Source organism: Aquarana catesbeiana, linkage group LG11 (assembly GCF_042186555.1).
Source record: "Aquarana catesbeiana isolate 2022-GZ linkage group LG11, ASM4218655v1, whole genome shotgun sequence".
Classification (NCBI taxonomy): Eukaryota; Metazoa; Chordata; class Amphibia; order Anura; family Ranidae; genus Aquarana; species Aquarana catesbeiana.
Genome location: NC_133334.1, coordinates 283,358,408 through 283,372,165, shown reverse-complemented (window position 1 = coordinate 283,372,165; position 13,758 = coordinate 283,358,408). Strand labels below are relative to the sequence as shown.

Genomic DNA, 13,758 nt, shown 5'->3' with positions numbered 1-13,758 from the left:
TAGAGCTCTGGACTGAGACAAGTACACACTATAGAGGGATGTGCTTTGTTCATTATTCCTCACACAGGCAGATTTTCATACAAAAGTCTTTTCAACGTTTGACTTTCCAAGATGAAAACCTCATTCGCTGTTAGAAATCCGTTCATTCAAGAAAAGATTCTTCATTCTGCTCCTTCCTCTTCACTACAGTTGATAACGATCGATGATTTGACTCCACTAATGTTTAGGAAATCGAACAAACGTTCTGAAAATGAACATTTTGCACACATTCTACCTCTGTGCGGCCGGCTGTGCGATCTCATCTTCCTTCTCCCGATCACTCGATCAAAGTCCACCGACAATAAACATCGAGCGTCAGGAGATATTTACCTATCGGAGAGTTGAGCCGGGCGGATGGAATGTTACTGTATGGAGGTTCTTTGAAGGCCGCACTACCAGAGATGGCGGATCACCTGGGACAACGCCTCTATGGGAACACCATGTCCGGGATGTCAAGGTGCTTTCTATATTCAGTTCTGTATACATGATATTACCAAAAGTATTGGGACGCCTGCCTTTACACACACATGACCTTTAATGACCTCCCAGTCTTAGTCCGGAGGGTTCAATATTGAGTTGGCTCCGCCCTTTGCAGCTATAACAGCTTCAACTCTTCTGGGAAGGCCGTCCACAAGGTTTAGGAGGGTGTCTATGGGAATGTTTGACCATTCTTCCAGAAGAGCATTTGTGAGGCCAGACACTGATGTTGGATGAGAAGGCCAGGCTCGCAGTCTTCGCTCTAATTCAATGCAAAGGTGTTCTATGGGGTTGAGGTCAGGACTCTGTGCAGGCCAGTCAAGTTCCTCCACCCCAAACGCTCTCATCCACGTCTTTATGGACCTTGCTTTGTGCACTGGTGGGCAGTCATATTGGAACTGGAAGGGCCGTCCCCAAACTCCTCCCACAACGTTGGGAGCATGAAATTGTCCAAAATGTCTTGGTATGCGGACACCTTAAGATGGGACACAAGTCTCTTAGATTGTAAGCTCTCAGGATCGGGGTCCTCTGATTCCTCCTGTATTGTATTGTAACTGTTCTGTCTGCCCTCATGTTGTAAAGTGCTGCGAAAATTGTTGGAGCTTTATAAATCCTTTATAATAATAATAATAATAATATAAATCCTTTATAATAATAATAATAATAATAATAATATAAATCCTTTATAATAATAATAATATAAATCCTTTATAATAATAATAATAATAATAATAATATAAATCCTTTATATAATAATAATAATAATAATAATAATAATAATATAAATCCTGAATAATAATATGAATGATATTGTGGCCAATAAATATTTGCCTTTAATTTTACTTTCAGCAATTTTTGCCTAAAGAATTCAGTAAGTGAAATTTCCTCGGGATGGAAATCGGTGATTTTTGTCCATTTTGGTGAAATGAGTTTATTTCTGATGGAGATGAGATGATTGGAGGAGATGAGATTTGTGTATGGGGGAGACAGGAGACCCCCCACAATTCTTATCCTCTAATAACACTTCTTCTTCTTCTCTTCTCCGGACACTCCCGGCTATTAGTATAATGGACTGAGCGCAGTGATGAGCGAAGGATTCCCAGCACTGCGCACCTCTGACAGTCTCATATTTCACCTCCTCTCCAGGTGACAAATCTGCAGCCGCCGATACTCCGGTGACGTCACCCGGCGGTCACCTTTTTACCTGGACTCCGCCCCTTTCTAGGTGCCGCACCTGGGATGGCCCCGCCCAGCAGAGAGGAGAAGGAGAGGAGAGCGGAGGGGACGTCACATCACTCAGGACTGACAATGAAGAAGAGGGACAGCCTGGCTGTGCTCTGCCTCCTGCTACAGGTGAGTGCCGACCCCCCAATCTCCACCCTTGGGGCACCTACCGGGACAGCACACTACAGTCCTAGGGACACCTACCGGGACAGCACAATACAATCCTAGGGACACCTACCGGGTCAGCACACTACAGTCCTAGGGACACCTACCGGGACAGCACACTACAATCCTAGGGACACCTACCGGGACAGCACAATACAATCCTAGGGGCACCTACCGGGACAGCACAATACAATCCTAGGGACACCTACCGGGACAGCACAATACAATCCTAGGGGCACCTACCGGGACAGCACAATACAATCCTAGGGACACCTGTATACTGCCTTGTCACTGCTACACTTCTCTATATTACCCCCTGCCCTATAGACACCTACTGTTCTCTATATAGATAACCTACCAATAACTGTCTTTGGATAGTTTAGGTCAGGTTGTATATGACATCGTTTTGGTAAAAGTAAAGTTGATTTGTATGGTAAGCTTTAGCTACTGCCCTATGGACACCTACCCTCCTCTATTATTACCCCCTGCCCTATGGACACCTACCTTTCTCTATAATACCTACTGCCCTATGGACACCTACCCTTCTTTATATTATCCCCTGCTTTATGGACACCTGGCATACTGTGTGGATACCTACTGTAAGCAGGACCACTTACCGCACTCTATAGACACTCAGCACTCAGCACATGGACAGCTTATTGGAACTTCATAGACACTTACCTATCATACAGTAATTCTTCTCATTCTCTGTGTAAGTGAAGTCCTTCCTTCTCCCACACACTGATGTTCTGATGGCTGTTAGTGATCCCGTCCGATATATAGAGATATATAGATAGATAGAGAGAGAGATATATAGAGATATAGATAAATATAGAGATATATAGAGATATAGAGACTCTTTGTGTTCCAGGAAGTTATTTTGAAATGTAGATTTATATCTTATTGGGGAAAAAAACAATATATATATATTTTTATTTTTGTATTAAACATGAACCCTGATTTGTAGGCGGAAGTTTAAGTGTAAAAACATCTGAGAATTCCTCATTTCTGCCAGATATTTATATTACGGAGTATATACCGTATACCAGTATGGTAGTGATAGGAGTACCAGTCATCTGATTGGTAGATTGGCTCCTGGTGTCTCCATGGTGGGAAGTATCGGGGAAGTTGTATGGGATGATTCTTCCAGATGGTGGACAATCTCAGGAATAGGCCCGTTGGGTGAGAAGTCATAGAAACCAATCAGATGTTCCAGATTCATTTTCAGTTCTTCTGTGTAATATGTAATATACCTGTACATACATAGGGTGAGACACAAACATTTGGAAATTCCCTAATTCTCTCTGTTTCAGTCTTTGTCAGTAAATTGGTGCGGTTGGGGGGTTCCAGGTCGCTCCTCAACCCTTCAGAAGTGAATGTTCTTCATGGTCTGGAGCCTTCTAGTGAGGAGTGAGGTGTCCTTGCAAAAATCAATGTACATTTTCCAATCTTTAATGCTTTCATTATCATTGGTGCAGCCAGGCAATTAGCATTTTCAGATGGTGAACTCTCTCATAGGGCCCCATTCACACCTGAGATGAGTCCCTTTGGTTGTTTTGTGGGTGATTGTACAGGCAGTTCTGCGCACATGGCACCAATTTCAGGTGTTCTCATTGGCTCTTTAGCCAGACTTGTCTGACCTGGGACTGAGCTGAACTCAATAAAATGTTCTGACAAGAATGAGTCAGAACCTGATTTATTAATAGACACGGCTCTGACTCATTCACCTGTGTGTAAGTTTCAGCTTGAGCTATTGAGTCCTGTAAACAAGCTTTTGTCAACAGAGGTGTAGAGAGATAGAAGAAAGCCTCGTACACACGATGAGAATATTGGACGAATGATCACTCACTTATTTTTTACATGTTAGTCTCATATTGAAAATGAAAAGGTTACCAAAACACAAAAATTCTCTTAGGACAGAATACAACTTCAGAATGTGATGTAATGTATGCTTTCATTTCTGAGCATGCGCAGTCTTGCTTTTCCTATTTTTTGAGGAATACTGTACTGATTAGACAAAAATCGTTCGTTCTGGTATCATAAGAGAATTTTTTTTTTTTGTTTGTCCCTTTGGATAATTTCACATGAACTGTGGTGATCGTCTCTCGGAAGCTATGTACTAATGATCAGATTATCGGACGATTGCCTCAACAGCGGTTTTTTTCCTTCGATTCTCTGATCGTGTTTACGAGGCATTAGGAGTCTAAAGCTAGCCACACACAGCTTGTATTGTGGCCGATTCCTGCTGAATCAACCAAAATTCTGCTGTGGATGGCCCTGTTGGATACACTCCAGATGTCTCTTTAGATACCCTCCATGTCCATCTAATGATGAAAGTTCTCTTCTGTAGACCAACCAATGTTTTCTCTTTCCCTGCGGCAGATTACGGGAGGATTGGCAGACTGGGACATTTGTCGCTATGATTTTTCTGATAAGGAATACCATTTCTCGGTGCCCCGATCTCTGGACCCCGGCACGGTGGTGGGAAAAGGTAAGAGTACCGCTCATGGTTTCACTTTGGTTTTTATCATAATCCAGATGGAGTGGTGGGAAGCTCCTGTGACACCGATAATTCCAGGGCGGTTATCCTTCTATCTTTTGTTATCCTTGTTGGAAGGCCGTAGACGGCTATCAGGAGGATGGCTGACTGGGTGGGCTCTATAACCTCTTCAGGTGGATGGTTTACATTCTTGAAGATTTGTTTACTTTGTCCTGGGAAGACCCCATGCCGGTAGACATTGGGTTGGGCGCTTGGCCTTGTGTTGGTCCCACCTGACCCCAGGGACAAGGCGTTTGTTGCTCACTGGGTTCTTAGATTCTATTATCCACATTTTGAGAAAGAAGCATTTTTCTAATTGCACTTTACTATAATACGCCAGAGCTGCCGGGCAATTCCACATAATTATATCAATAAAAATGCTGAGTGCAGCTCTAAAAGACCTTTCCACGTGATTGACATCCATAATTCAGAGAATGGAAGTGTCGACTAGACATAATGATGCGACGTATGCTTCCTTCTTATGGGAAGATGGATACTTTGTATACGGGGAACGCAGGCAGACATTCTAGTGTAGATCTGGAACTTAGAAAAAGTACAGTCAGTGTTCTGGATACATTTTTTTTTAAGAAAAAGTTTATTGGGGTTTACAGTAAGACAGAAGAACATTAAAAACTGTCCAACCATTACCAAATGTCAACAAAACGGGTCAATTTGTACACTGGAAGGATCTGCCAGAAATTTCTAGAAGGAGATTAGATTTCCAGCAGATTTATAGAACTTTTTTTTACATAAACAATAACATGCAGAGAAGTAGTTCGGTTCAGGTTGTCATATCAGAATCTTCACGATATCCAAGGAGGCATCTAGCTGGGTTCCATGTATTAGGTATTGTCAGAAAGAGGGCGGTAAATTCCGTTATATCTGACCAAAAAGATCTAATTTTGGGACATTTCCATCCCATGTGGGAAAAGGTTCTGTTAGAGCCACACCCGTGACATGTAGGTGTGGGAAATTTCCCCATTCTAAACTCTCTATATCAATCTTTCTTACCTAGGATTCCTCCGGAGGTTGCAAATTCATTTTTAATATTGAAAGCAAAGTCCCCCATCCATCCATGTCTCCATCCATCCATCCATGTCTCCATCCATCCATCCATGTCTCCATCCATCCATGTCTCCATCCATCCATCCATGTCTCCATCCATCCATCCATGTCTCCATCCATCCATGTCTCCATCCATCCATCCATCCATGTCTCCATCCATCCATGTCTCCATCCATCCATCCATGTCTCCATCCATCCATCCATGTCTCCATATATCCATTCATCCATCCATGTCTCCAGCCATCCATCCATCCATGTCTCCATCTATCCATCCATCCATCCATCCATGTCTCCATCCATCTATGTCTCCATCCATCCATCCATCCATGTCTCCATCCATCCCTATCTCCATTCATCCTTCCATCCATCCCTGTCTCCATTCATCCTTCTATGTCTCCATTCATCCCTTTATGTCTCCATCCATCCTTCCATGTCTCCATCCATCCATGTCTCCATCCATCCATCCATGTCTCCATCCATCCATCCATCCATCCATCCATCCATCCATCCATCCATGTCTCCATCCATCCATCCATCCATGTCTCCATCCATCCATCCATCCATGTCTCCATCCATCCATCCATCCATCCATCCATCCATCCATCCATCCATGTCTCCATCTATCCATCCATGTCTCCATCCATCCATCCATCCATCCATCCATGTCTCCATCCATCCATCCATCCATCCATCCATCCATCCATCCATCCATCCATCCATCCATCCATGTCTCCATCCATCTATCCATCCATGTCTCCATCCATCCATCCACCCATGTCTCCATCCATTCATGTCTCCATTCATCTATGTCTCCATACTTTATTTTGCTGAGAAATCACTTTGAAAAACACCCCCCTAGCATTTCTGACAGTGGCCATCTTAAGTAAGGGCAATTGATTCATGTAGCATTTACTTCCTGGAATCCATCTGCCCTTAGCTGAGGCATGCAGACAGGGCTGTCTTTAGCTGAGAAAGCCCCTCCCCCCATGAAGACTCCTGGGATGTATGACATCATTTTGGCCTAGGCCAGAAACCAGGAAGTAACTAAAGAAATGTAAAAAAGAAAACAGTTTAAACCAAGTAAATATAATATACTTTCCTATCTATTCACTAATCTTAGCAGCAGGAGGATTCCGAATTGTCAGTGCTGATTGAGAGAGTGAAGTTCCATTTCAAGGGGTCTTCTTCTCATTGACCCCCAGTAATGTATTTTTTTGCAGGGGTTCCCTGAGACCTGTACAGGATTTTTAGGGCTCCTTTTTCTGTGTCTGGAATGTGGATTGATGAGAACTCTGCACACCCTTTGTGAGGTTTATTGGGGTAAAAAGATGAGGAAAGTCTCATCTATATGGTGTAGATTGTAGAATAATGGATACAATGTAAATGTTTGAAGTGACGTTCGATGTGGAGGAGATGACCCTGGATATAATCTGCATGCAGCGATGTAACGAAGGTAATTACAATGTAGATTGTCCATTATCCAGCTTTCAGGGTGGGGGAGGGGAGGGAGGGGGTTTCTAGTACACGGCCTTGGATGTTCCATTATACAAGGCTGCTTGGTGGTCACTTTCTGGAATGAGGAGCTTCACTCGTTTAAAGAAAAGTCAGCAGCTACAAATGCTTTACAAATGTTGTAAGTGGTGACCCCCAGCAGCCCAGGAGTCCAGCGCCGGGTCACCCGGGCCGGTTCTTCGGTGGTGCCGCCATCTTGGCTGTAACTTCCTGCTGTCTAACCTCCCCGGTACAATATTTCACATAGAAATTTGGCGTTTTTTATTGTAGTCCTGTAATTCTTAGGAATAACTCGCAGGGAATGGAGCCCGGTGTTCTGCCGAGAAAGTTCCCCTCGGCGGATAAGGACCCCCCCTCTACTGCGCAGGCGCAGTAGGAGCCGGCGGAAATAGCCTAATAGAATACAAATCAGCTGTACACGGCGCCTGTAGTCGGGCCCCTCGCTTCGCTCGCCACGCTTCGGGCACGACCTCGCTGCGCTCGCCACTTTTTCATTCCCCCTCTAGGTCCACTTGGATGGTGGGGCTTGAACCTGGACTCAGTGCGCAGGCGCCGTGTACAGCTGATTGAAGATTTTCAGCTTCGGCTATTTTCGGCGGCTCCTAGTCGTTCGTACTGCACAGTACGGGGGGGTCCTTATCCGCCGGGGGAACTTTCTCGGCAAGACACCGGCACTGTGATCGATCGATCGGAGGACACGGGCCGCACACACAGCCGGAGGACGTCCTGGGGACAAGGTAAGTAACTTTGCCTGGATCCTGCGGTGCGATCCCGGGTGTGGCTCGGGGGTCACCGTATTTGGTAATGAAAATGAATCCCAGGCCACACCCGGGAATACCGCTAGGGAGGTTAATAGCCGGCTCCCCGCTGCGCATGCGGAAGATCATGCTGTGCTTTTCACACTGGTCCTGGGACATGTGACAAGTCGGGGAGGTCGCTGGTAGGAAAAGGGGGCGGGCCAAGCGTCTCGCCTAGGCAAGAAATGCGGAAGTGGCAGCGGATACAGAAAAAATGGAGGAGGAAGAGGAAGATGAAGATGAGGAGGAGGATGATGAGGAGGAGGATGAGGATGAGTGGAACTTTCACCTTTAAGTGAATGTCTGGTATCGGAATCAGCAGAACGCTCCCCATACTTTGCGGTGTTGGATGGTCGGATATTGTGGGGGGGAGATTTATATCATTTGTCTGCAGTCGTTGTGCACCCCCCCCCCCTCCCCCGAGCGTCTCGTCTGAAGTCCTCCGCAAAGCACTTCCTCTTTTCTCTGATATTTGCTTTGTAACCTTCCATGGACATGAATATCGATCTCTTCCATCATGTCGGGTTAAAGTGATTCTGTACTGAGAACTTCGGGGCTTTTGTGACTTCAGGTGCAATTACACACAATGCAATCCTGACCCAGCACAGCCTCATGTCCCAGCACAGCCTCATGTCCCAGCACAGCCTCATGTCCCAGCATAGACTCATGTCCCAGCACAGCCTCATGTCCCAGCATAGCCCCATGTCCCAGCATAGCCTCATGTCCCAGCACAGCCTCATGTCCCAGCATAGCCTCATGTCCCAGCACAGCCTCATGTCCCAGCATAGCCCCATGTCCCAGCACAGCCCCATGTCCCAGCATAGCCCCATGTCCCAGCACAGCCTCCTGTCCCAGCACAGCCCCATGTCCCAGCATAGCCCCATGTCCCAGCACAGCCTCCTGTCCCAGCACAGCCTCATGTCCCAGCATAGCCTCATGTCCCAGCACAGCCTCATGTCCCAGCACAGCCTCATGTCCCAGCACAGCCTCATGTCCCAGCACAGCCTCATGTCCCAGCACAGCCTCATGTCCCAGCATAGCCTCATGTCCCAGCACAGCCTCATGTCCCAGCATAGCCCCATGTCCCAGCACAGCCTCCTGTCCCAGCACAGCCTCCTGTCCCAGCACAGCCTCATGTCCCAGCACAGCCTCATGTCCCAGCACAGCCTCATGTCCCAGCACAGCCTCATGTCCCAGCATAGCCTCATGTCCCAGCACAGCCTCATGTCCCAGCATAGACTCATGTCCCAGCATAGCCTCATGTCCCAGCACAGCCTCATGTCCCAGCATAGCCTCATGTCCCAGCACAGCCTCATGTCCCAGCACAGCCTCTTAGATACATAAAGCAACAATGACAATCACATTGGGGTCGGTCTTCTCACATCTGTACATCTCTCTACAACAGGGGACGGCAACCCAGAGCCCTCCAGCTGTTGTGGAACTATATTTCCCATGAGACATTGCAAGGCTGGCAGGTACAATGACTCCCAGAGGCATGATGGAACTTGTAGTTCTACAAACAGCTGGAGGGCCCCAGGTTGCCTCCCCCTGATCTACAATCTTTTAGTTATTAGTTCAATGCAAATAAGTTTAATGAGCCGACAACAGTGTTTAAATCTTTATTCGCTACAAGGTGATAAAAGATAAAAGCAGCTTATGCGTTTCGGCCAATGGCCGCAGTCGTAGATGTGAATAAAGATTTGAACATGGATGTTGCCGGCTCCTCATACTTATTTTCATTGGGCAGAAGCGATGAGGAGGACCCTGAGAACGGATATTTTCTGAGTCTTTATGTGGATTTATTGGGGGCGGGGAGGACTACGAGGGGCACACTGGCGCTGTCACCTGTTAGTTGTCACGTAGTCAGCCTTGGACCATGTATATGACGCTCCTCCTTTCCTCTGAGCACTTCAATGGAAGCTTCCAATAAAAGGGAACATATCGAATGAATGACGAATCAATCACGGCTGATCAGACTGAACACAATGCAATGCACAACTATACACAGTATACTGGGGGGAGAAGATTTCCTCTCGGCTCACACTGGGGCGAGTCGCCCTCCATACAGTGCAATGGAAACGTTCTAATCGGAGCGATTGACTTACAAAAAGGTTCCTGTACTACTTGGGGGCGACTTCGGAGAGGCTTCCATTGACTCCTATTACAGAAGTCTTTTGCAAGCCGCGTTGAAACCGCGATGTGCCGGAGTAGGGCGACTTTGCGGCCGCCTCGGTGTGAACGGCGCCTTACGAAGCCAATCAGCTTCCAGGTTTTATTGTCAAAGCTTCACTGAAGAAGCTGAAGGCAGAAGCTGATTGGCTGCCGTGCTGCACCACATTCTGCACTCTCCAGATTTTAGTAAATAAACACAGTGGGGCTGATTTACCAAAGACTTTGCACTCTACAAGAGCAATTGCTCCAGAGCTTAGTAAATGGGGGGAAGCTCTGCTGACTTCCATCATCCAATCATCTGTAAGCAAAAATGCTGTTTTTTTTTATTCTCCTTGCATGTGATTGGATACTCTTTGCAAAGTGAAGCTTCACCTCATTTACTAAGCTCTGGACTGTGCAAAGTACACCGTCTATTTTCCTTTAGTAAATAAACCCCAATCGATCGCTCTCAGTAACAATTGTATCAAAGATTTACACCATTTAGGAATTAATTGTAGTAAGATCTCTGTCATACTGGGGCGGGTTTGAAAAGCGACTGAAAACTGCCTCCCATTCATTTGAATGGGGGTTTTCACACCGGGGCGGTGCGCTGGCGGGACGTTAGACAAAGTACTACAAGCAGCATCTTTGGGGCGGGTTGAGAACGCTGTAAAAAGCTCTCCAAAAAATGCCCCTCCCCATTGAAATGAATTAAAAGCGCTTCTAAAGCGCCACAAAACGGGTGTTTTTCTGGATTTTTTTTTAAGGTCACATTGTCTCCTGATCTTATAAAAACTGCCCCGCTATCGCCCAAAAAGCGCCACGATAACGACCGGTACTTTAGCCCTGTTTTAGCGGCGCTTCTGTGTGAAAAAGGGTCATAATGGAGGATCTTTCTATGAACGATTGTTTTCATCGGATAATCATTGGTTGTGTTATTTCTTGTGTGGAGGGACCAGGTCAATGATTTATGATCGATTGTTTATCAGCATGTGTATGTCCAGACTTTATGGCACTCCCGATGTTGGGAACTACAAGGCCCAGCATGGAGGCACGGACCGCAATGGACAGTTTCGTTCGGGGAGAGAGCTGTATATCGAACGTTCTGTCCTGAGAGATCGCAGTCAGCTCGTCCTTCCACACCTTGTATTGTGATAAGTTTCCTCCTGACTTGTGGTGTAGATCGGCATGTTATCACAGGCCCGCCGCCCTCAGGGGTGTGTCCATGGGCCGCCACGGAAAATATGGAGAAAACCAGTCCAGTGACATTCCCGTCCATGGGATATAGAGAAAAATCCCCGATCGTACACCATCACCGAGAGATCGATCGATAGAGAGATAGTCATAGATGATGTTCGATGATGTTACATTATAAAATGAGACATTTGTATGGAAGATTCCGGATCAGCTACATTGTGAGCCTCTGGGAGACACTGATAATGATAATTGATCATAATCCAGGCCAAGTGTCACGGCTGGAGGGGGGGGATGGGTACAGACCAGTTTGGGGGTGATATCAGTCGATGGGTCTGATAGGACATTCAGATATTGCCGCCACTTGAAAGACGAGATAAAATCACCTCCATAAAGCTTTATTCCTCCCACCATCCTCACATTGTTCAATCGTTGTACGTCAATAGTCTGGGGGAATATGTTTTAACGTTTAGGTTCAAATATACTGCAGTATATACAGTAGGGGATGGGGGAGGGGGGTAGCACAACTTGTAGCGGGGGGGGGGGGGAGGGGTGCAACTATTGTAAAGAATGCAGCAGCACTGCTAAATATTTTTGACTTTCTTTTACATTTTTTTTGTATGTAAATTTCAGCTTGAGCTACTGAGCTTGATAAACTGAGTTTTTTTCTAGCCAAACAGAGGAGAAGTTGGGAAATATGGGTAACGGAGCCATTTAGCACATGTGAAAATGCTCTGCGGGTGCCAATAGTGGGGGGGGGGGGGGCATTAAGAATTAAAGGCAACCCCCCTGCATCTTGGAAAGCTCAGCATGTTCCTCTGTGGGTTGGGAATATTTGTGATTTCTCTCGATCGCTCCCCACCAGCCGCACCTACTGGCTGTAAAACTTCATGATATTGTTTTACTCTTTGTACAGGAAATCATTTTTTTTTTATATATTAGTTGGAAACACAGCTGTAGCCTTTTACCCCCCCCCCCCCCCAATGACTGTTGGGGTAATGATCAGGAAGCAGCAGGAGAGGTGGGGGAAGCACAGATCCACAGAATGAATTCAGGAGGAGCAGGGAGATCCTTGTACTGCGGCTCCTCAGGTACAGCTTCCCCTCCAGCAATGAGAACAGTGATCAGCACAATAGTGACCTCATCACCCAATCTCACTCCAAATCTTGGGAAAGTAGCAGCGGTGCTGTAAATGATCCTTCACTAGAGATTTACAACGAAGAAGTCTGTAGGCACAGGAAGTACATTGCTATTTTACAGGAGAGGTTGCAGATTTTCACACTCCATGCACTGTACACCCTCCATCCAGTCCTGAGGAGAGTTCATATTGAATGGCGAGTCTGGCAGCGAATGTTCAGAGCCTCCTCTGATGCTTTGGGGGGGGGGGGGGAATCTCGCTGGATTGGGAACAGGGAGTATAAATTCGGATGAACATGGCTTGAATTTATGTAAATTCCTGTTAAATCAGTTGAAATTCGCCCTGTCGGTACATCCACCTCAAAGAAGGTCGATTGAAAAAAACAATAGATCTAATCTAATAGAGTCTCCATTACTAAACAGTGTAGAAGAAAGAATCACCCCTGCCGGCTATTGTATTCTGACAGCCTGCACCTTCGGCTGTCAGAATCCACCCGCCCCACCCTATTAGATTGTAAGCTCTTCTGAGCAGGGCCCTCTTAATGCTCTTGTATTTTATTGTATTATAACTGGATTGTCGCCCTTTTATATTGTAAAGAGCTAAGTAAACTGTTGGCGCTAAATAAATCCTGTATAATAATAATAATATTGAAATATTGACATTTGTTGAAGGAGTCGGTGGAATATTGTCAGGAGAACATGTTTGGAGGCCCAGGTTTGGTCTCCATGGGGTGTCCATTGTGTGTACAGGAGACAATTAGCAGGTTTATTTGCCCCCCCACCTCCTAAGAGCTCCGTCTGACATTCCTGAGCATTAGAAGTGGTGCCGATTGCTTGGAACGGGACGTGTCTTCACTTGTATCACATCTGGAGGACTTTACAAGGAAGAAGATTGGGGCTGCAAAGAAACGTTGTAAATGCCAAGGATATGGCCGGGCAGCAGTGAGAATTCTCCGCTGGGTACAATTTGGGTTCTTATCACATGAAGAGCCAGTGAGAGAAGAGCAGTAATACCCCCCAGACCCATCGCTGGACCCCCCAACTTCACAGAGGACCACCAGCTGAAGAATCTTCTGGACCCAACACTTCCCAGGGTGTCGGATGCCTGAGCTGTGGCTTAACTGCTAGCTCTTGGGTCACTGGTGTGCCTCCACTGCAGGGGCTGGCAGGTGGAAGCGCAGCGTGCAATGGAGGGCGCAGGCGTCCGACACCCCCGGAAGTGTCAGAGGAAGAAGTTTCTGCAACCAGTAAAGTTATTACTCTTCTTTTATAGGCTCCCGACTCCTTCAAAGTGTAATATGTCCAAGTAATCACCCCATTATTCTCTATGGGCTGGTCACACCTGAGCGTTCCGTCATTTATCACCTGTCTTATGAACCTCCAAAACATACAGGATTGTATTTGGGGAAGAATTGCGCATTTTTGGCATTATAGACGTTAATGTGAAAAAACGTTTTC

The 13,758-nt window shown here is 46.2% G+C and overlaps 1 protein-coding gene across 1 annotated transcript in view; it reads left to right on the top strand.

The window, feature by feature from the left end:
* The first annotated feature begins 1,717 nt into the window (after positions 1–1,717).
* Positions 1,718–13,758, top strand: part of LOC141112871 (cadherin-1-like) — a 76,661-nt gene continuing 64,620 nt past the window's right edge. The window contains exons 1-2 of the mRNA XM_073605975.1: positions 1,718–1,869; positions 4,288–4,396. Coding sequence (XP_073462076.1) covers positions 1,756–1,869; positions 4,288–4,396 — 223 coding nt within the window. The 5' untranslated portion in view covers positions 1,718–1,755. The remainder of the gene's footprint in view (positions 1,870–4,287; positions 4,397–13,758) is intronic.